This window comes from Nannobrachium achirus (assembly GCF_963921795.1).
Source record: "Nannobrachium achirus genome assembly, chromosome: 5".
Taxonomy (NCBI): Eukaryota; Metazoa; Chordata; class Actinopteri; order Myctophiformes; family Myctophidae; genus Nannobrachium; species Nannobrachium achirus.
Genome location: NC_137814.1, coordinates 61,687,409 through 61,708,238, shown reverse-complemented (window position 1 = coordinate 61,708,238; position 20,830 = coordinate 61,687,409). Strand labels below are relative to the sequence as shown.

At 43.0% G+C, this 20,830-nt stretch overlaps 1 protein-coding gene across 1 annotated transcript in view; it reads right to left on the bottom strand.

Annotated features, from left to right (window-relative positions):
* Nucleotides 1-20,830, bottom strand: part of adcy8 (adenylate cyclase 8 (brain)) — a gene marked incomplete at both ends in the record, with an annotated part of 274,511 nt that overhangs the window by 105,458 nt on the left and 148,223 nt on the right. Inside the window, one exon of the mRNA XM_080725959.1 lies at nt 18,838-18,970. Within this exon, the coding sequence (XP_080582085.1) occupies nt 18,838-18,970 (133 nt within the window). The remainder of the gene's footprint in view (nt 1-18,837; nt 18,971-20,830) is intronic.

Genomic DNA, 20,830 nt, shown 5'->3' with positions numbered 1-20,830 from the left:
CGACCGGGTTATGATTTCCTGTGTGGGCTGGGAGACTCAGCCCTTGGATGTGGCATGGTCACATGCACAACACGCAGAAAGGCAGCTGCTGTCGCAAATCAACGAGAAGAAAAAGAAACTGGAGACAGCCCAGTTAATGTTCTACGAGAATAGGGGCCAGGCGCCAAGAAAAGAACAACAAATGACAGATGCGACGCCAAGGTGGCCTCAGGAGAAGAGAGAGAGGGGGGTGCCCCTGCCGGGAGACATTTGTGGACTCTGTCAGAAGACAGGCCACTGGAGACGGCAATGTCCCATGAACGCTAAGAAAAGAAGGACAGATGGCCAACAGGTCAGGCAGGGCAACAACCGACACCAGGGCCGGGGACAGTGGGGGTGGCAGGGAGGACAGCCGGCCACCTGGGGGTATCCATCACCCCCTGGCCCTTGCTATCCGACAGGACAGTGGATCTGGACCGGCTCCTCCCCTCACCTGGCAGCCCAAGCAGGCCCGCAGGACACCAACCGAGCCCGGCAGCAGGCCCTCCCATGGCAGTATGGACCCGCTGCAGACGTGACGGTGTCCAACCCGGGTCAGCTATGAGATAGGGAGGTGGCTGTGCAAGGGGTAAGACTAGTGACAGAGCAGGAAGTAAAGGTACGTGCTGGTCAATTTATGCAGGTCTCAGTCTCCCCTGATGAAGCCCCAGTGTTGGATCTGCTCGTGAATGGTGAGAACATAAAATTCCTTGTTGATACAGGCGCTAGTCTGTCAGTTATTAGACGGGAAGAGATCCCAGACGCTCCATTATCTAATAAGTCTATTAACACGATTGGAGCGTCTGGTGAGCCCTGTTTAGAGCCAGTGACGTGCCCGTTAGCAGTGGCGCATGGTGACATAAAGGTAGAACATACATTTTTGTCATCAACAGTGTGCCCCGTTAATTTAATGGGACGCGACTTGCTGTGTCGATTTGGTGTTAAATTGGACTGTTCCAGCGATGGCATTTTTATGTCATGTCCTACGCTGGGCCTTTACAATTTATCTGTCAGTAAGGGGGAACCAACAAACTATTACTATAATTGGGACCTTTCTGACAGAAACTTATCTGAGAAGTTACATAAAATGATGCCAGATGATTTCACCAAGTCAGCATTGCTACGTTGTACTGCACATTTTTCACCATTCACAAGAGATCTAACCTATGAGAACTTTTGGTTTAAAATCAAAAATGAAGACGAAATAAATTTAAGTAATATGTACTTTAATGACCAGTTTAGTGCCGTTACTCTAAATTTAACTGAAGAGCAAACAATGTATCACACTTTGACAGATACAGCTGCCTACATCCCCCTAGGAAAAAAACTAGGCGAGGGGGGTGACATAGGCCCCTGGTTAAAATTAGTGATAGAGGCTGTTGATTGGCAGGAGTATGGTTCAGGGAACTGGTATTCACCCAGCATGAAAACATACTGTACTCCACTAAATGTCAATTGCATGATGACAAGAACGTCAACTAGCTCTAACTCAAAACAGGATTGGGAAACATTAATGGTACTAGATACCTCAGAAATATCCCCCTTGCTTGCACAAGTACCAGAGTGTTTGTGGGCAAAAGACAAATATGACATAGGGCAGATAAAAAATGCCAAGCCTATTGGGGTTGAGGGTAAATCGACGTTCAGACCCAACAGGGCCCAATACCCTCTGAGTAAAGATGCAGAAGAGGGGATATCGAAAGTACATGCATCTCTAGTGGAAAAAGGGGCTATTGTCGAATGCCCTAACTCACCCTGTAATTCACCCATCTTGCCTATTAGGAAGGCAAATGGAGCCTGGAGATTTGTGCAGGATTTGCGGCAAATCAATCAGGCAGTGTATACGCCTACCCCTGTAGTTCCTAATATTGTAACCATTATGTCGCAGGTACCGGCAGACTCTTGCTACTATAGTGTGACGGACTTGTCCAACGCATATTTCAGTTTGGCTGTCGACGTGGACAGTCAATTTTGGTTTGCGTTCACTTTCAAAGGGAGAAAATGGACTTGGACTGTTTTACCCCAAGGGTATGCAGCAAGTCCAACGCTGTTCACAGCAGCGTTAGCGACCAATCTGGAGTCTTTTGTGCCGCCCGAAGGCAGCGTTTTAATCTCCTACATTGATGATTTATTATTATGCAGTAAATCAAAAGAAGCATGTGAAAAAGATACTATAGCCTTGTTACAATTCCTAGCTGAGAATGGCCACAAAGTGTCAAAAGAAAAATTGCAATTTGTGAAACAAGAGGTAAAATACCTAGGCCATGTTATTACTCCTGAGGGACGGAGGTTGGGAAAAGAGAGGATAAGTGCTATTTTGGCCATGCCACGTGCAAGCACAAAGGAGCAACTAATGTCCCTATTAGGTATTGCAGGTTATTGTAGGCCATGGATCCCAGACTATGCAGAAATTGTGGAGCCTTTATCTGACCTGATCTATGGAGGGAAAAAATTAGCTATGTCTGACAAAATTGAATGGACGACAGAAGCATTAGGTGCCCTGACCACACTCAAACAAGCCTTAACAGGATCCCCATGTCTGGGTCTACCTAACCACGAGAAACCTTTCAATTTATTTGTTGCAGAAAAGAATGGCTTCATGTCTGCAGTATTAACCCAGAGGCACGGTGACAAACAGAGGCCTGTGGGTTATTACTCAAAACGCTTGGACAATGTGGCCAGGGGACTTCTGCCATGTCTCAGAGCTGTCGAAGCAGCCACGTCAGCTGTGTTAGCAACAGCTGACATAGTAGCAATGCATCCATTAACTGTCCATGTACCACATGCAGTTCATGCATTGATTACGCAGGCACGTACTGCACATTTGACACCCGCACGCCTGCTACACTATCAAAATGTGTTACTAACCATGGCTCATGTTACTTTGAAGAGATGTACGGTTCTTAATCCTGCTAACCTTCTCCCTACAGAAGATGACGGGGATCCGCATTCTTGCATGGAGCTATTAGATGTTATGTCTAAACCAAGACTAGATCTAACTGACATTGAAGTACCTAACTCAGACTTAATTCTCTATGTAGACGGCTCAGCTCAGAGGAGTAAAGATACCGGGGAGCCACTAGTGGCATATGCTGTCTGTTCTGACACTTCTATCTTTGAAAGTGCGAGGTTACCAGCACACCTGTCAAGTCAGGCAGCCGAATTGTTTGCATTAACTAGAGCTTGTATTCTGGCAGAGGGGAAGACAGTGACCATTTATACAGATAGTAAATATGGCTTCAGCGTTTGCCATGACTTCTATGCGATCTGGAAACATAGGGGATTCCTTACATCAACTGGAAAGCCAATAGCCCACCATGTGTTGGTAAAGAATTTGTTGGCAGCTATTATGTTACCAAAAACAATAGCTGTCTGCAAATGCCAGGCTCACACTAATGCTCTGGACCCCATATCACAAGGGAATGCATTTGCAGATAGGACTGCAAAGAATACTGCTGTCTCACCCTTCTCCCCAGTTTTACAGATGACGGTGCTCCCGGCACAAGTTAATCCTTTCTCTATTGACGACATTTCTTTGTTACAGACAGGAGCTGACGCACGAGAGAAGAAACTGTGGGAGAAAAAGTGTACATTGGACGCCACCAGGAACATATGGGTGAACTCATCTGGCCTACCAGTTATGCCGAGATCAGTTTTCCCATATTTAGCAAAAATCTCACATGGACAAGACCACGCTTCCAAATCAAAAATGATTGAGTTGGTAAACAAATATTGGTTTGCCCCAGGATTTACTACTTATGCCGACCAATTTTGTTCAAAATGTGTAATTTGCATGACACACAATATTGGACGAGGCTTAGTTGTGCCAATGTCAGCACAACCAAAACCAGACGGGCCTTTTGAGTATCTCATGGCCGATTTCATCACTTTGAACCCATGCCAAAACTACAGACATGCTCTAGTAATTGTAGACATGTGGTCTAGATGGGTGGAATGTTACCCATGTCGGGACGAATCTGCTAAAACGGTAGCGGATGTCCTATTACGTCATATTTTTCCACGATGGGGGCTCTGTAGTAAATTGGGGTCGGATAACGGCTCGGGCTTTGTGAACAAAGTTATTCAAAGTCTTTCTCAAAACCTACAATTTGATCTAAAAAGGCATTGTGCTTATCATCCTGAGTCTGCAGCGCCAGTAGAAAGGGCAAACCAATCTTTGAAAGGCAAATTAACTAAATTGCAAGCTGAAACCAAACTCTCCTGGATCCAAGTCCTCCCACTGGCTCTCATGTATATGAGAGGCAGGACTAATGCAACATTAGGTCTGTCCCCTTATGAGATTTTAATGGGGCGTCCAATGAGAATGACAAATATGCCATTCCCACAGAATAAGATGACGTTAATGAATATTGATGACGATATGATTAAATATTGTATTGCACTCAACTCTGTGCTTAAGTCTATTTATCCGAAGGTGAAAGCAGCGCTTCCAGATCCTAAAGCCGGCCAACTACACGACTTAGAGCCAGGAGATTGGGTGGTAATCAAGGATCTAAGACGCCAGCATTGGTATCAACCCAGGTGGCTAGGGCCCTTCCAAGTTCTTCTCATCACGCCCACCGCGGTTAAAGTCACCGGCAGGGAAACCTGGGTTCATGCGTCGCACTGCCGAAGGTTCGGCCAACGTTCACGTTCATCCACTGTCCCACACTGAAGGTATGAAGGTGCAGGTGCCCACAGGTTCGACGTGGGGCCCAAGGATTCCCTGGGCCATGATGGCGTTGGGTGTAGCCCTGTACCTATCAGTGTGGACGTGGACGACAGGGAGGAGAGAATGGTACCAGAAGGAGTACACAGAGTACCAGAAGGAATGGTACCAAATGCACACACAAAAAGAATCGTTGCATACATTACATAGAAGAGACCTCCATCATCCAAACTTGGCCATGTCAATGACACTCAGTTTTGCAGTGCAGATGAACTACTCGAATTGTTGGATATGTCAGCACCTGCCTCATAGCGCAACGGCCCCAATATGGATGGCCCTTCCACTGACAGCAAAAGAATGGCGTTTCTATGACTGGCAAGGTTTAAGAGAGAACAATGTTTTGTGGGATTCTGAATGCCATGATCCTCCTGGGAGTCATTACAGGGGGGTAGGGGATTTTATCACTGCTAATCCATGGACCCAGTACAAGAAGATCTTGGATATTATAGAGATTGGGGTAAACAGGCTTGTAGAAGTTGGGAAACACAGACTTAATAAGACTATGATTCACAGGGTGGGAATGTTAAACCAAACAAACATAGCAACTAATGAGTTTGTATTCAAAGTTGAAACAATCCATGTCCAGACAAATTGTACATTTGCTGAAAAAACGAAATGTATGCGAGGGAAGTCCAGTGTCAGCCTAAACTGTTATTCTGAAATTTTCTATTTCTCTGTCTCAAGTGAATTCAAAATGAATAGAATAAAATGCAATGATGTCTCTAACTGCCAAGACCAAGCACAGACTAAAGTAACTTTCCGGTCCTCAGACATGGGTAAAGCTATGCCAATAGTAGAAGAGGGAAATATCAAATATTGTTTCACTGGAACTCTGATCCAGGGAAAGAAATATGTAGACATAGGAGAAAGTCCTTGTGACAAAGAAACCATAATGCTAACCAACCTTACTAGGCCTTCATATCTTCCTGAAACTGTCTATGCAGTGTGTGGAGGGAAAGCGTACACGCACCTCCCAGCCAATAGCCATGGTACATGTTATTTGGCCCATGTCATTCCAATGATTAGAAGGGTGAATAGTTCTGAAATTCAAGAGGCCTACTCTGAACACAGGAGGAAAACTAGTCGTAAAAAACGGACATTAACTTGGTGGCAAAAAGTTCTCGGGGTGATAATACCAAATTATGGAGTCTATAATACACAGAGCGAACTGGAAGCCTTGTCTACTGTCCTGGAAAAACACATGAATGTCTCAGACGCAGCTATTGAAGCTTTGGCCACTGAAGTTAACGAAATCAAGGCCATTACTTTGCAAAATAGAATGGTTTTAGATATCATGTTAGCCAATAAGGGGGGGGCCTGTTCTGTTATCAAGACAGAATGTTGTTCTTTCGTGTCAGATCCCACTAAAGCAATCACTAAACTCCATGAGGACACCCAACTCGGGGTAAAAGAGCTACAAAAAAACCATGGGGGGATGTTTTGGGGTCTATTTGAAGACTGGTTTGGAGGTATCGGGAACACACTGACACGTACACTGATTCTGATTGTCATCACTGTGATCATACTACTCTTAGTTTTTGTTTGCCTATCTGCATGCATTAAAGCGGTAATGTCAAGAATTGTCGGGTCCACCTCTGAAGTAATAATCCAACCAGGAAGATCACAGTGGTCACCGCCATTCAACAACAGTGACATTGTTTAGACGATGTGGATTTGGGCTTATGGGTAGATGGGTGATGGGTCCCTTAGAAATAGTGACATTGCTTAGACTATGGGTGTGGGCTTATGAGTAGATGTGAGGTGTCCTTTAGGAATGGTTTTCTTATATTTGAAATTTATACCCATAAGGTATAAAAAAATGTGTGATGTGCTCTTTAGAGATGTTTTACTATATTCTATCTAGACGTGGGTTTTTTATTTGTTATTTTGAGTTCTATCCCCCTTTAACGTCAATATAACTATCTGAATTACAGGCCAAACTAAGGTGGTCGCTAAAGAAAGAGAAAAAAAATAAAAATAAAATAAACTCTAGGGCCGTCTAGGAATTTTTACCTTAAAGAGTTAATATAAAAGAGATAAATATATTAAATAAGGTTTTCGCCTAGACCTGTTTTCAGATACGTAAAAGACGGAAAAACAAATGTCATTACATTTACTATTAATGACCATATTCTATGATCAAAAGGGAGGGATGTTATAGAATTTTATGAAATGTAATCTTTGTTTCTTCTTGAAGGTAGTCAGAAGGTCATGTAATTTAGTTTAGTCATGTCAGGGTGTTTATTCCTAGGTTTGAGAACAACTGTTGTGTGAGTCACTCTTTCACCTGTTACCAGAATGTCATGATCTGTCTAAAGTATTCCTGACTGAAAGCCTTAAAAGGATGTTTGTTAACTTGACTCTTTTTTATTTTAAGTCCCCTCTGAAGTGTATAAAGAGGGCGTGTATAACCTGTGCTCGGGAGTGGAGAGTTGCTATGCCCATTGAGTGTAGTTGCTGTCTGCTCAGGAGCTCCTTTGATGAATAAATATTGATTGTGTTTGAACACTGCTCGAACCTTTCTTTTCTCAAGTATATTTTTATGCAATAATTATAGAAATCCATAACAGCCATTGAATCTCCTCGGCGTGAGCTGAGTCTGGATCTTGAGTTCTCGAGTGGCCATCTCTGACTCCAGGTCTTTGATCGTTTATATGGCTTGGTTGTTCCTTTTTTTTCTCCTTTGTCTCCATGTCTTGCAACGCCTTTTCCATTTTCAAGATTTTGAGCTCTCGAGTGGTCCTCTCCAGCTCCAGCTCTTTCATTCTCTCTTCTGTTGCTCGGTAGCTGTTCCTTCTCTCCTCTGCTTCCACTTCCTGAAACGACTTCTCCATATTCAAGATATTGAGTTCTTGAGTCGTCCTCTCTTGCTCCAGGTCTTTGAGCGTCCTTTCCATTTCCAAGATCTTGGTCTCGGCGGTCCCCAGTTCATTTTTCAAGTCTGCATTTGTCTTTAGCAGTATGACATACATCCCATGATATTTAACCAGCTCCTTGTGAAAGATGTTCTTAACACATTGACCGCCATTTTAACATTCACTGTAGGCTCTCCTGCCATTTTGTTTAAGCATTTTCTTCATATTTAGACATTTTTCCTAAATTCCCTGTTTGCACGAAAATGTCATACAGTGCCTGGAATAAAAGAGGACATCCTCTAGTCTCTCCAAAAAATATTTTTTTGTATGTACGATGTAGCAATCTAGAGTTTTGGCCATTTCAAACCCCTTGTTTTTTCAAAATCCAGGTGGAAATTCAAAATAATTGGAGTTATTGACCTTTTTGTGAATGATCTGTTTTCAAGTGGATAACTCACTTGAGATTTGTCTTTATGGCTTCAGGCATTATCAGATAAGTGTACTAATGTAATTATGTAATAGGATTTATTTTTAGAATTTTCTGTTTAGAAAATATAGAAATATTTTTATTGGCTATATCTGACCAAAAAACTCACATACTATATTGCAGTATTTCTGTGAGTATTTATGTGAGCCCCCACTTGGGGGCGCTTTCTCTCTGTCTCTGTGTGTCTGCTGGTTGTTTTTTGCTCTGTACAGGTGCACACACACAAATAGACATAAAAGGGGGCATGAGTCTTTTTTTTTCTAACATGTCCTAGAATGTGAAAATAGCAGATCTACAAGCTCTACAAGCTCAACACATCGCTCTGTGACACATTGAGAGCTTGTCATTCAATTTTATATGAGATACTTCAATGGTTTCCAGTGGAAATAAGCTTAGTCTTTTCATGGATCTCCTTTTAGTAGACCTTGTACCAGTGAACTGTACCGTCATGAAACTGTACCTTTTCCTATGCAAACTTCTAATAAAGTCTTCAATCAATCAATCAAAGTCGAGCTTGTAGATCTGCTATTTTCACATTCTAGGACATGTTGGAAAAATGTCTCCCCCTGCCCCTAAAAAATCCTCTGCACTGCCCTGCTAAACAGCTTGCTAACGCCAAGTGCCTAACGAGGCAAGTAGTTGATCTCTGGTGCTCTTTTGAGGCTTCATCTACAGTAGTTTTTCACTTGTTTTTTGGGGGAGCGGACCACCGCCTGGTTCCCTGAGAAGTGTTGGCTAGAGAACCGGGTTGTGAGAGGACGGACCCCCTTCGCGATCGCATGGCCAGGGACCACCACTTCACTTGTCTCTGACAACTGTATCGTGTCGTGTGAACTTTATGAAACAAACGATCGGGCATATTGATTGATTTTACAACGTTATGTAACAGTTGATTATCGTGTTCCCACTGCTCTGCGGAGGTCTGCGGCCCGCGGACCCCCTATTGGTTCCGTTAGAAAGGCGACCAGGGACCCCCGCCTTTGCAAAGGACCGCCTGGCGCCCATGGCTGCTTGTGGACTATTACCATTACAAAACAATATATTATAGCCTGGATATATGGATTATAAACCATGGTGTGGATTAACCATCTGATCTGCATTCTCAGGTATGTTTTAGAAGCATTTATATGGCGAATTGGCGATAATTGTGTTTTTTGTGTCTTGAGAGAGAGAGAGAGAGGCTGATCTCTGATAGCACTTTTTCTTTATGGGACTGAACGTAGCCAATATGTGCTGATCAGGGACATACATACAGTGGTCCGTGGACCACTCACACACACACACACACACACACACACACACACACACACACACACACACACACACACACACACACACACACACACACACACACACACACACACACACACACACACAGCTGTTCTAACACTTTTTTTCTTCTCTTTTTTTTCCGGCTGCCAGCCTTGTGTGTTCAAATGCGTCACTTTGCCAGTTCACTGTGCGTTATGGGGAGATTTATACATTTGTATTGCAATTTATAGATTATTACAGCCTTTTTTTCAAACACACTTACTTGGATGTGTGATATTTTAGGTTCCCTTTAAGATAAAAGGCCAAGACTTTTTCACGAGCTGGGGGAGAGTGTAATTAAACATTACATTATATAAAAGCAAATTCTCTGGACTATCGGGCCTGGCGGGGAACGACATTGGGATTTTCTCGGGACTATCGGGGGAGGCGGTAAATGAGTTAATATCCTCATAGGCCAACATTGTTGCTCAGCTCTCACTACAGGTACAAATAAAGTATAACGTTAGGTCTCTGTTAGCATCTGTGGCTTTGTCCATTGTGCATTTATATACAAACCCAAACTCTACCAAGTCTGTGTGTCACAGATGTTCACTGATTGGACAAAGTATTATGATGACATTGGGGTTGTGAGCTGAATATTGTCCATATATGGGCATTCCAAGATATGGGCTAAAAAGGCAAATCCAGGCTAAAACATATGCCCCCCTACCTGGTTTGGTGGATTTCTGTTATTGTCGCCCCTCTTCTGAGATCTCCCGACAGCAAAAATGGGGCTAAATGTAATTCAGCCAAAAGCACTAATTTTGGCCGTTCCAGATACTTTTTGAAGCGGTGAAAGCCGCTTCCAAGGAGTGGCTTTGTCTGTCGCGTACATGTTTTTTTGAGGATTCCCATAGATTCCCAAGGAGTGGCTTTGTCTGTCCCGTACATGTCCCGTACAGTCCGGTGCAGAATTGAGGATTGGTCAAGCTTCACATGACAATTTGGATACATTCTGAATGAATATTCAGAATTCATAAAAATATAGAACTAAAGCACATAGAAAGTATAGATCTAGAACACAGAATGTATAGATCTAGAACGCAGATTTCATAGCTCTAGAACACATAGAATAAAAATTCACCACTTCACTTCGAACCGAGGTTTGATTTTTTCTTCATGAATCGTTTTTCTTTCTTTCAAAATGTACTTAACTCATTTACTGCAATGATTTTTTCCGGCCAATGTCCCGCGTTGACATGGTTACCATAGACTTCCATGTAATTGTGCAAGTGTGTAAAAAGTGCACGCCCATGCCTAGATGATGCACCACGTGTGTAGATGCTTTTCACAGCTTTCAAACAAAAAAATCCGCTTGGAAATCCGTGCAGGCATTCATGATTTATCAGCCATTATGTTTTCTTCAGATGTAAACAAACATGGCTGCCATGTTTGAAAGAATGGGTTGGTATGGGGGTTAAACATGCAATTTCGCGATCGCGATCATGCCTAATACATTTCTGGAGGTCCAAATTTTTTTTGGAAAAAAACATTTTTGAAAAAAAAAAAAAAAAGAAAAATCAAAAACGGCCCAAACTCGGGAAACTCGGGGTTGGCACAGCACTAGTACCAATACAAACTCGGGAAACTCGGGGTTGGCACCATATGTGTTAAACTACCAAAAGTAAGAGGACAAAATGTTTGAAAATAGCAGATCTACAAGCTTCACAACGTTGTGAGCTTGTAGATAGATAAGCTATTTTCAAATAGCCAAGGAATAAAATAAGGCTAAAGTGGTGTGTGTTTTATAATAGTATATCTGCAAAGTAACTAGAAACTAAAGTTTGAAAATAAATGTAGTGAAGTAAAAGTACAACATTTGGATCCGAGATGTAGTGGAGTAGAAGTAAAAGTATTTGGAAATTGGAAATACTCAAGTAAAGTACAAACACCTCAAAACTGTACTTAAATGAGCTATAGTCAACTTTTTCATTGTAGGGCCAACACTTTGTTTACATCCTAGTCTATAGACTAGGATGTAAACAAAGTGTCGGTCTGACAATGGCCAAAATGATTATTTTATCATTATTTTACGCTTTTTGTGGTCATTTTTGTATAGAAACACGTATATGAAGCTTATTTTTTTATAAAATATTTTCGAAACATAATTTTTATTTTAGCATCCGTTTTTCAAGAAAAAGTTGACTATAGCTCCTTTAAGTACAGTACTCAAGTAAATCTACTTAGTTACTTTACACCACTGCTTATATGAATACGGAGATGAGAGCTTTCTTCCTGACAGAAACGACAGCATCACGCTGAGAGGGTACTTGAAATTCAAAAAGGTGAGAATCAGTGGGTTGGTGAACGTGTCACTCTCTCTAAGCTCTTGACATTAGTTCACCGCCATTACAGGAGATTGACAATGTCTGTGTGTGTGTGTGTGTGTGTGTGTGTGTGTGTGTGTGTGTGTGTGTGTGTGTGTGTGTGTGTGTGTGTGTGTGTGTGTGTGTGTGTGTGTGTGTGTGTGTGCTCGCAGCGTGCGTGCGTGTGCAAACAGATGGCAACACCGCACAAATTACCCTGCAGAGAATCTCCCATGCACCTCATGACCTCCGAATCCATTAACGTGATTATGATGTCTGTGTTGCGTGCGTGTTTCCGTGCGTGAGTCATAAAGTGTGTCGCCGTTCATTCCGTTGTCGTCCGCTCACCCAGATATCTCACATAATCATCTCAGTTGAACCGACAGGTTTCGCACAGCGCCACGCAGGGACGTGCTGGGCCCCTGATTCAGCCCGGGAAAAAGAGTTGGATGAGGGAGGCAATGAGGGCCTCCCTCATTGCCTCCCGCTGCTGCTACTCAAAGATTTGCCATTTCAGATCATGACAAGTGACAAGTCATTGGGCCAATTACATGAGTTATATTTTGTCGTTGTCGGGTGGAAACCTTGTATGTCCAAAACCCTTTACCATTTTAAAAATGATTTAAACTAGTGAAAACAGCCGATCTACAAGCACACAACGCCTCGCAGTGCGAGGCGTTGTGTGCTTGTAGATCGGCTGTTTTCACTACGTTTGTGCAACGGCCTTGTATGATGAAGCAAGGCTTTGCTTTGCGAAAAAATGTATACATTTGAAACTACATTTGATACAAGGTTTCTGCCCGACAGTGACAATTTACTTTGTTGGCCGCCCAGCCCCCAATGGAACGACGAAGCCGACATTTTATTTTAAATGTTATCCTAATGGCCGGACTGGACCGGCCGGGAATGAACCGGCCGTTCGGGAATTGTCCCGTTTTCCCAATGGCCAGAACGTCCCTGGTGCCGCGCGTCTCCGGCTAGACGGAACTGAAAGCCATCAAGAGTGCATTCATTCACGGCTCCATTAATTCCTACACACTGCAACTGTACTAGAGTCCTCTGACACGTTGTTTCCTAAACAGTGGGTCACACCCAGGGGCGTGTGACTGAGTTACTACTAGGGCCCAAGGTGGAGGGGCCTTGATTATTTTATAATTTTATACAAGCTTGTAGAACTAAAGTAATTCATATTTTTTTTAACTAATTTATGTGGAACTAAATATTTTGAGATGGGGGTCCGTGGCCATAAACGTATACTTTTGGGGGTCCTTCACATGAAAAAGTTTGAGCACCACTGACATATAGAAACATTGCTTTTTCGACAACAACAAAAATCAAAAAAATAATGTCTTCCCAGTCTAAATGGGTTAAACCCCTCCCCCTATGAAGAACATTCATGGGGGGCCCGCAGTGAGTGAATCCTTGTACCCAGGGCCCAGGATTTGGTGCGACACCCCTGCTCACACCAGGTGGGCGTGGTTTTAAGGTTAGTTAGGTTTAAGAAAAAGTCATTCCTTTTTTACCTATAGTAGCCTACTATACATATAATTTTGGGGGTCCTTCACATGAAAAGGTTTGAGCACCACTGACAGAAACAGTTTTTTTCAAAAAACCTTAGAAGGATTTGAAATATTCAAAGACTTGCACAAACTTTCACGATTTTTCAAAAATAGCAGATATACAAGCTCACGGCACTATTTTTCAATAGTTAAACCATTTAGGCCTAGAAATATTGAATGCTTTAACCAGTGAAAAATAGGAGATATACAAGCTGCAAGCTTGTAGATCTGCTATTTTTGAAAAAGTCGTGAAAATGTGTGCAAATCTTTGAATATTATGTATTTTCAAAGCGAACGTTTGTAACTCAAATTTTGCTTCTGGGTGGTCCCCGGAACTAAATATTTTGAGATGGGGGTCCGTGGCCAAATAAATATCATTTTGGGGGTCCTTCACATGAAAAGGTTTGAGCACCACTGACATAGTAGTCTCACAAGAACAGACTAACTGAGCTCCAGTTAAGTGAAAAGAGCTTTTCTTTGACGATAGCTATAGCCAGATTGCTGACATAGAAACACAGGTTTTTCAAAAAACCTTAGAAGGATTCAAAAGACACTTATAGAATCGGGTCAAAATTCTAATTTTCACGATTTTTCTAGATCTGCTATTTTTCAATAGTTAAAGCATAAAATAATAGTACACAATAATGTGTACGTTCTACCACTCTGGGTGGGCCTGTGCTCTCTGTGGGCATTTGCTCTCTGGGTGGGCCTAGTCTGGGATCACTTCACTTTTTGAGGTTTGATCCGTTCGGGAGAGGAAACCACTTTATGTCATGTTGTAGTACTCAAAGGACTACAATTTGCCGGAACTATCAAACCGGATTCTGTTTTAACCCAAAATAATTCCCCTGTGCTCAAGGACACACTCTTAGGGCCTACCTAATAAACTCCTTGATGCGGAGTAGTTTTGCTTTTGAAAAATGTGTTTGGTATAGCCATCTTTTAGTCCAACTGTTAGCGACTACACTAGGCTACTCCAGCATTTTAATAGGGATTGGGGAAACAAATGGAGGGAACCAAATCAAAGCGACGCCGCTTCTTCTAGTGGTTTCCGCGTTTTAGGCGGAAACCAAACGGCCTGTAGTGAACGAACACCAGGCTTTCTCTCAGAAAGCCTGGTAGGCGAGGTTAGGGTGGGCCTGTGCTGCCGCAGCGCTGGCAGAGCTCTCAGAGCAGTCCTAGAAAGCCCTGCACTCTTCCAGGAGTCCATCACACAACTAGAGGAGCTGTCGTTTATTTTATTGTATCCCTCAGTGAAGTTTAATGGATCGTTTCAACAGCAACGTCTCTGCCAAGAGTCTCTGCGAGAACCTTAAAGGAAAAAAAAAAGTCTTGACACTTTTATAACGGTGTTAGCTTGGCTTCCCCCATCGTTTGACGTTTACTTCAAGGGTCTTCAACAGGGGGTCCGGGACCCCTAGGGGGTCCTTAGCGTTACTACAGGGGGTCCTCCAAATCTTTGTGTGATGGAATTTGTTTTTTCTCCTTTTTTATATTAACCACTTGAACCCTGGCGTCCATCTTCTGGGGACCTTAGCCAAAAATAGCAGATCTACAAGTTCACAACACCTCAGTACAGATTGGCTATTTTCGGTAAAGAGGTTTGGTGTAGCGGGGAAAAAGAGCAGACTAAGTACAGAGGGAAAGGTCAAGTGTATTAAGTATTGACGGTTCAAGTGGTTAGATATCTGACAACACAAATTGACATGAATCCAAAATACACTGATGATTGTGCTGTCAAACAATGAAACTATACTATGAGTTGTGGGGGGTCCCTGCTTCATCTCTCTCTCGACTAAGGGTTCCTTGGCCTGAAAACGTTGAAGACGTCAAAGTAAACTTTACTTTGCAGCCTGGGTTCTCCATTGCAGAGGGGAATTGTGCCAAACCTGTACTGTGTGTTAACTGTGTGCTAGATATGGGAAGTAATGTACAGCTAATATGCTCACGTTGTCCCAAATAAATTTTATGGAACACATATTATGCTCTCCTAGGGTACAACTCAACGCACAACCTTGGATTCTGCCCTTGGGCAGATATGCTGCCTCTTTATTCAAGATGAACACGCACGCACGCACGCACGCACGCACGCACACACACACACACACACACACACACACACACACACACACACACATACACACACACACACACACACACCAAAGTGTGTAGTGGTCATTGCTAATAATAATAAAAAAGATACACCTTAAATAGTGATAGTTACCTCCTGTATGACTGTGTACATTTTTGTGTTTTTTCTTTTTTCGTAAATTCGTACATTTGTATAGAGCCTTTATCCAAAGTGCTTTACATTCATTCGCCCATTCACACACCAATATCGAAAGGAATCCATGCAAGGGAATTGGGGAAATTGACTCAAACTCAGTTAGGGAGTTCAGTGTCTTGCTCAAGGACACCTCGGAACTAACCCAGAGGGAGCCGGCCGGGGATCGAACCGGGAACCTTCCGTTGAGCGGCCTGCCCCACTGATCCAGTGCTGAATTTTCTTCAGCCCTATAGAGCATTGCAGCGGAAGTGGTTTACTGGTCCCACTAAAAAAAATCTCCCATTCATTTTCCCCATAGACTTTTACAAAAAATATGTATAACAATTATGTTGAGCCTAGAACCAAGCCATCCAGGATTGCAGTGAATCACGACGATAAAACATTTGATCCTATGTGAAAACATATTTTAATATTCAATGATTTGATATGCTACATTTAATAACTACCCTTTGTTTAGCGATTTTCTAAATGTTCTTTTCATTGAAACAAATGTTGTATGGTCATGATTCACTGCAATCCTGGATGGCTTGGTTTTTAGTGGGACCAGTAAACCACGCCCACTGCGATGCTCTATATCTCCGCTGACCTCAAGAAACCCACCGTGCCTCTTGAAATCTCTTCTGATTTAGTTTTGCCAGGGTAAACAAATGTAAAATAAATACAATATATATATATATATTTTTTTTACAGTTTTCACATCTTTAAACTGAAGTGTTTACGTATAGTATTTGTGGTCTGTTCTACTTTTCCGGAGCAAAATGAATGTCTCCTGTGTAGGTTGACCCATTTAGAACGGGTACACATTTTGTGTATCATTATTTTATGCTTTAACTATTGAAAAATAGCAGATATACAAGCTTACAGCGCGGCACCGAGTGCCGCGTTGCGAGCTTGTAGATCTGCTATTTTTGAAAAATCGTGAAAAGTAGAATTTTGACCAGTAAGTGTCTTTTGAATCCTTCTAAGGTTTTTTTGAAAAACCTATGTTTCTATGTCAGCAATCTGGCCCGATACCGTCAAGGAAAAGGTCCTTTTCACTTAACTGGAGCTCAGTTAGTCTGTTCTTGAGAGACTACTATGTCAGTGGTTCTCAAACCTTTTCATGTGAAGGCCACGGACCCGCATCTCAAAATATCTTGTTCCAGGGACCACCAGAAGCAAAATTTGAGTTACAAGCGTTCGCTTTGAAAATATTCAAAGATTTGCACACATTTGCACAACTTTTTCAAAAATAGCAGATCTACAAGCTCGCAGCACGCTGTGAGCTTGTATATCTGCTATTTTTTAATATTTAAAGCATAAAATATTGCGTAATGTGTTCAGGCCTAAATGGGTTAAATAAGTGTTTATGTTCTGTTATACTGGGGGAAATTAATGTCTCCTGTGTACATCAAATGGCATCTAATCAGTGAACCTGGCTTCCATGGACGCAGCATTTTAGTTGAGTTGACAGGAGCTTAAACTTAATTTATCCTTCCGACGTGTGAGAGGTCGAACCGCTGCCAAAAACAACACAGATACAAGCTAATCCCTTCTTCTTGGCACTCATGCTACCCTACACCACCTAGAATAAATTACACTTCAGCAATTCTTCTCTGCACTGCTGTTAAACTCACTGAAGGGGACATAAAACAACAACAACAACAACATCACACCCAGTGTGAAGTGAGCGGTGCCTTTGGTGAGTTTGTTTCAAACTATATGAAGAACCAGTAAGACTCCCTAAGCGGGAGATAAGCGACTGCCAGGTCGCGTGTAAAAATCTGGTGGCACAAAATGGGACAGATCCATGTTGATGACATGAGTGTAGACATAGCGTGCACCGCTTTGTGTGATTTTAGTGGCAAAATCTGTAGGAAGAGGGGCATGTGAGAAATGAGTGAGTGGAGGTTGTGGTTTGGCAGCCAAGGAGTGTGTGTGCAAAGTTTGGCATGGATAGGGGCAATGGTGGCGGAGATATGAGTAGGGCAAAAGTGTGACGTGACGTGACTCGACGTGACGTGATGTGACGGAAAGACAGACAGCCGGTGGAGGTTTTGATAGTAACTGCGACCTGACCGTCGCAACAACGTCAAATCCTGTGTCCGTTCACTTCAAGGCTGCTCAACAGCGCCACTTGGGGGGGTAGGTCACCAAACGGTATTGCAGCTGTCGAGGCCGTGCTCCTCATACGGACATATTGGACATACACACTCGGTCAAGCGTTGGAGCAGCTGGAACCGCTCAAAAAATACATTGCGATGCTATGTACGTCCTGCAAACACCACCTAGCACCCCATACGATCAGAGGGGGCAGCATAGCTCAGGAGTAGAGAAACCGTCATTGGTTCCCGAAGCGTTCCCAGTTTGATCCCGGGCTCCCCCTAAGTTAGTGTGGAAGAGTCCTTGAGCAAGACTCTGAAACCCTAGTTGGTCCCGGTGAGCAAGTTGGTGCCGCCATCGGTGTATGAATGCGTGTGTGAATGGGTGAATGTAATGCACAATCTATGTAAAGCGCCTTGGATAAAAACGCTATATAAATGCACCATTTAACATAGTTCTTTTGTGATATTATATATAAAAAAATAAAAAATAAAATAAAAGTTTAGAATGCGGAGAAACAACTCCGGGACAACCGACAGATTTCTATACTTTATTCCAGTGGTTCTCAACCTGAGGGCTGGGACTGTAAAATACAACAATTTCCGGCTGTAGGTGGTAATACATGTGTTTAGAGACATATCGTCGTTGTCGGGAAGAAACCTCGTATCTCCAAGTTTCAAATTTGTAAATTATTTCGCAAAGTAAAGCCCTGCTTCATCATACAAGGCCATCACACAAAAGTAGTGAAAACAGCCAATCTACAAGCACACAACGCCTCGCGGTGCGAGGCGTTGTGTGCTTGTAGATCGGCTGTTTTCACTAGTTTAGTTAATTTTTTAAATGATAAATACAAAACTAACGCGTTTGGACATACAAGGTTTCCACCCGACAACGACAACGTTTGGTCAAAGAGAGCTGGCAAGCCTCCCAATAACTCTATGCAAGCCTCCAGAATTCTGAGGCGGGGCTCTTGGGAATTCTGAAGGACGCTTCCTTGTGCGTCACAGAATGGGAAGCTCGGTAGGCCAATCATGACCAGTCGCGTCAATGAACTGCAGCGGCGGAGGAGGTATCTAGCTTTTTATATCTGTGGTTCTAAGGGCTCACATTGTTATAATAAGGCCGTTTTGGCTTTCATTGCGACACACCCATGCAGATGAGCGGTCCCCCCTCCCCCCCGCCCCCTCGGGGTTTGGTACTCACGTTGTGCTTGCCCACGATGTTGTCGAAGGGCAGCTCGGGGCTCCAGGAGGCCTCGTTGAAGGTAGCGTTGCTGGCCCTGCGGTCCGCCTGGCTGCACGCCTCCTTCATGATGTCCTCTGGAAGGGACAGCAGGCTGCCCTCCACACAGGGGACGACACGTCCGTTACATTTTACCGAGTCGCATTTAATCGCAGACACCTCTCATCTCGCGTTTTCTTTTCTTCTCCACAATTTTTGCAACCCATTTTCTTTCCACCCTCAGTGTCAATTTGTCTTAATGCCGTGTTTCTTAAACCTTTACATTTCAAGGTCTCCCCTTAACTCTGACAGTATGCAAATGGAACCAAAGGGACCCCTCAAGAGCCAAGGTAATGATCCTTTTGGATAAGCCGATTATTATCATTTTTCGTTTTTAATCACAAATTACGGTAAATTACGACCGGCTACGAACACCAATTAAAGAATTGCGTAATAGTGAGATTGCAATAGAAATTGGCTGAGAAAGGTTTAACAACGATACAATATGCATCACGATACATGGTTGACAATACGATATATGGACGATATTGGTTCATTCATGGCGATACGATACGATTCGATTCAATGATTTAAAATCGATATAGTAACTATTTAGCAAAGAAATGACATCGGTGTGAAACGTTATTATGGATATAAATAAGTACATAATGTGATTATCTAGCAAATGCATGGATATTATTATTTCAACACACATGGACAAACCTGAACCTTGACATAGAACATAGAGATTACACACATTTATCGACAGACCAAGAGTAGTTATATGGAATGGAACATAATTAGACCCCTGTTTTTCATTTTCCCTCTTAAAATAGCTAAACACAAGGCGCAAATACTTAGTTTCCATACAATCGATGTTTGCATTGCAAAACAATTCAATAGCGATTATCTGAATTGTAAATCGATATGATACGATACGGCACAATATTTAGCTTTTCCATAACAATATAGTAGATCATTGCAAATTAAATGGATTTTTCGATTCAATTACTATATCGTTACACCCCTAGTTATGTTGCATTCAAACCTGGATAGTTCGAGCGGCAAAATTACATCCAAAGTGAATGCAAAGACGAGAAGACGTGCGACCGGGCTAGGGATGGGTATCGTTCACCTTTGAATCGATACGATACCTTTTTCGATACCTGGGAATCGATACGATACCATTTTCGATACTTTTTATTTAAGTTGAACTGCTCGAGGTGATGGTGATGATCACACAGTGTGGCGGAGCGGAGAGTATAGATGTTGGATAATCATCATAATAATAAACATTATAGGCTATTGTCGGCTATTTTCCACAGTAACGAGTGTAGCCTACTAAAGCAGTCATTAAACTCTTAGTAGCCCAACTGTTACAGATGCGACCGCCAGGGGTGCATTCCAGAGTATCGAAATGAGGTATCGTTCCTTTTTACGTGAACCGATACCCGATAGTATCGACGTCATGCAATCGATACCATTAACAGTATCGCAGACGATACCCATCCCTAGACCGGGCACTGGGCTAACGATCCGAACTGGGCGGCGCGAACGATACGAACGGTCGCTTAGGTATCTTCACCCCAGCTGGAAAAATCCAACTGAAGCGACCTTCACTCCCCCCCCCCCCCCCCCCCCCCCCCCCCCAACCCCCCCCCCAACTCCGCCCATCGCGTCCTGACAGCCAATCAGCATTGACGTTATAGGGAAATGACAGGGAAGTGATCCGAACAGCGTCGCTGTCAAAACAACAACAGCACCGGCCAGGACCAGCAGCAACGGATGTGGTTGAATTGGACAAGTTGATTGCAGGCAAGTCACCATCCCTGCACCACATCATGACGTAACAAAACAAGCACAGTCCCTCAGACTTGTAGGTTTGCATATTACGGTTTAATGAGATGTAGGCTAAAGCCCAACACATATTAGTTTGGGCAACTGCATCGCGCTAGGCAAGCAGTTCACTCGCGCA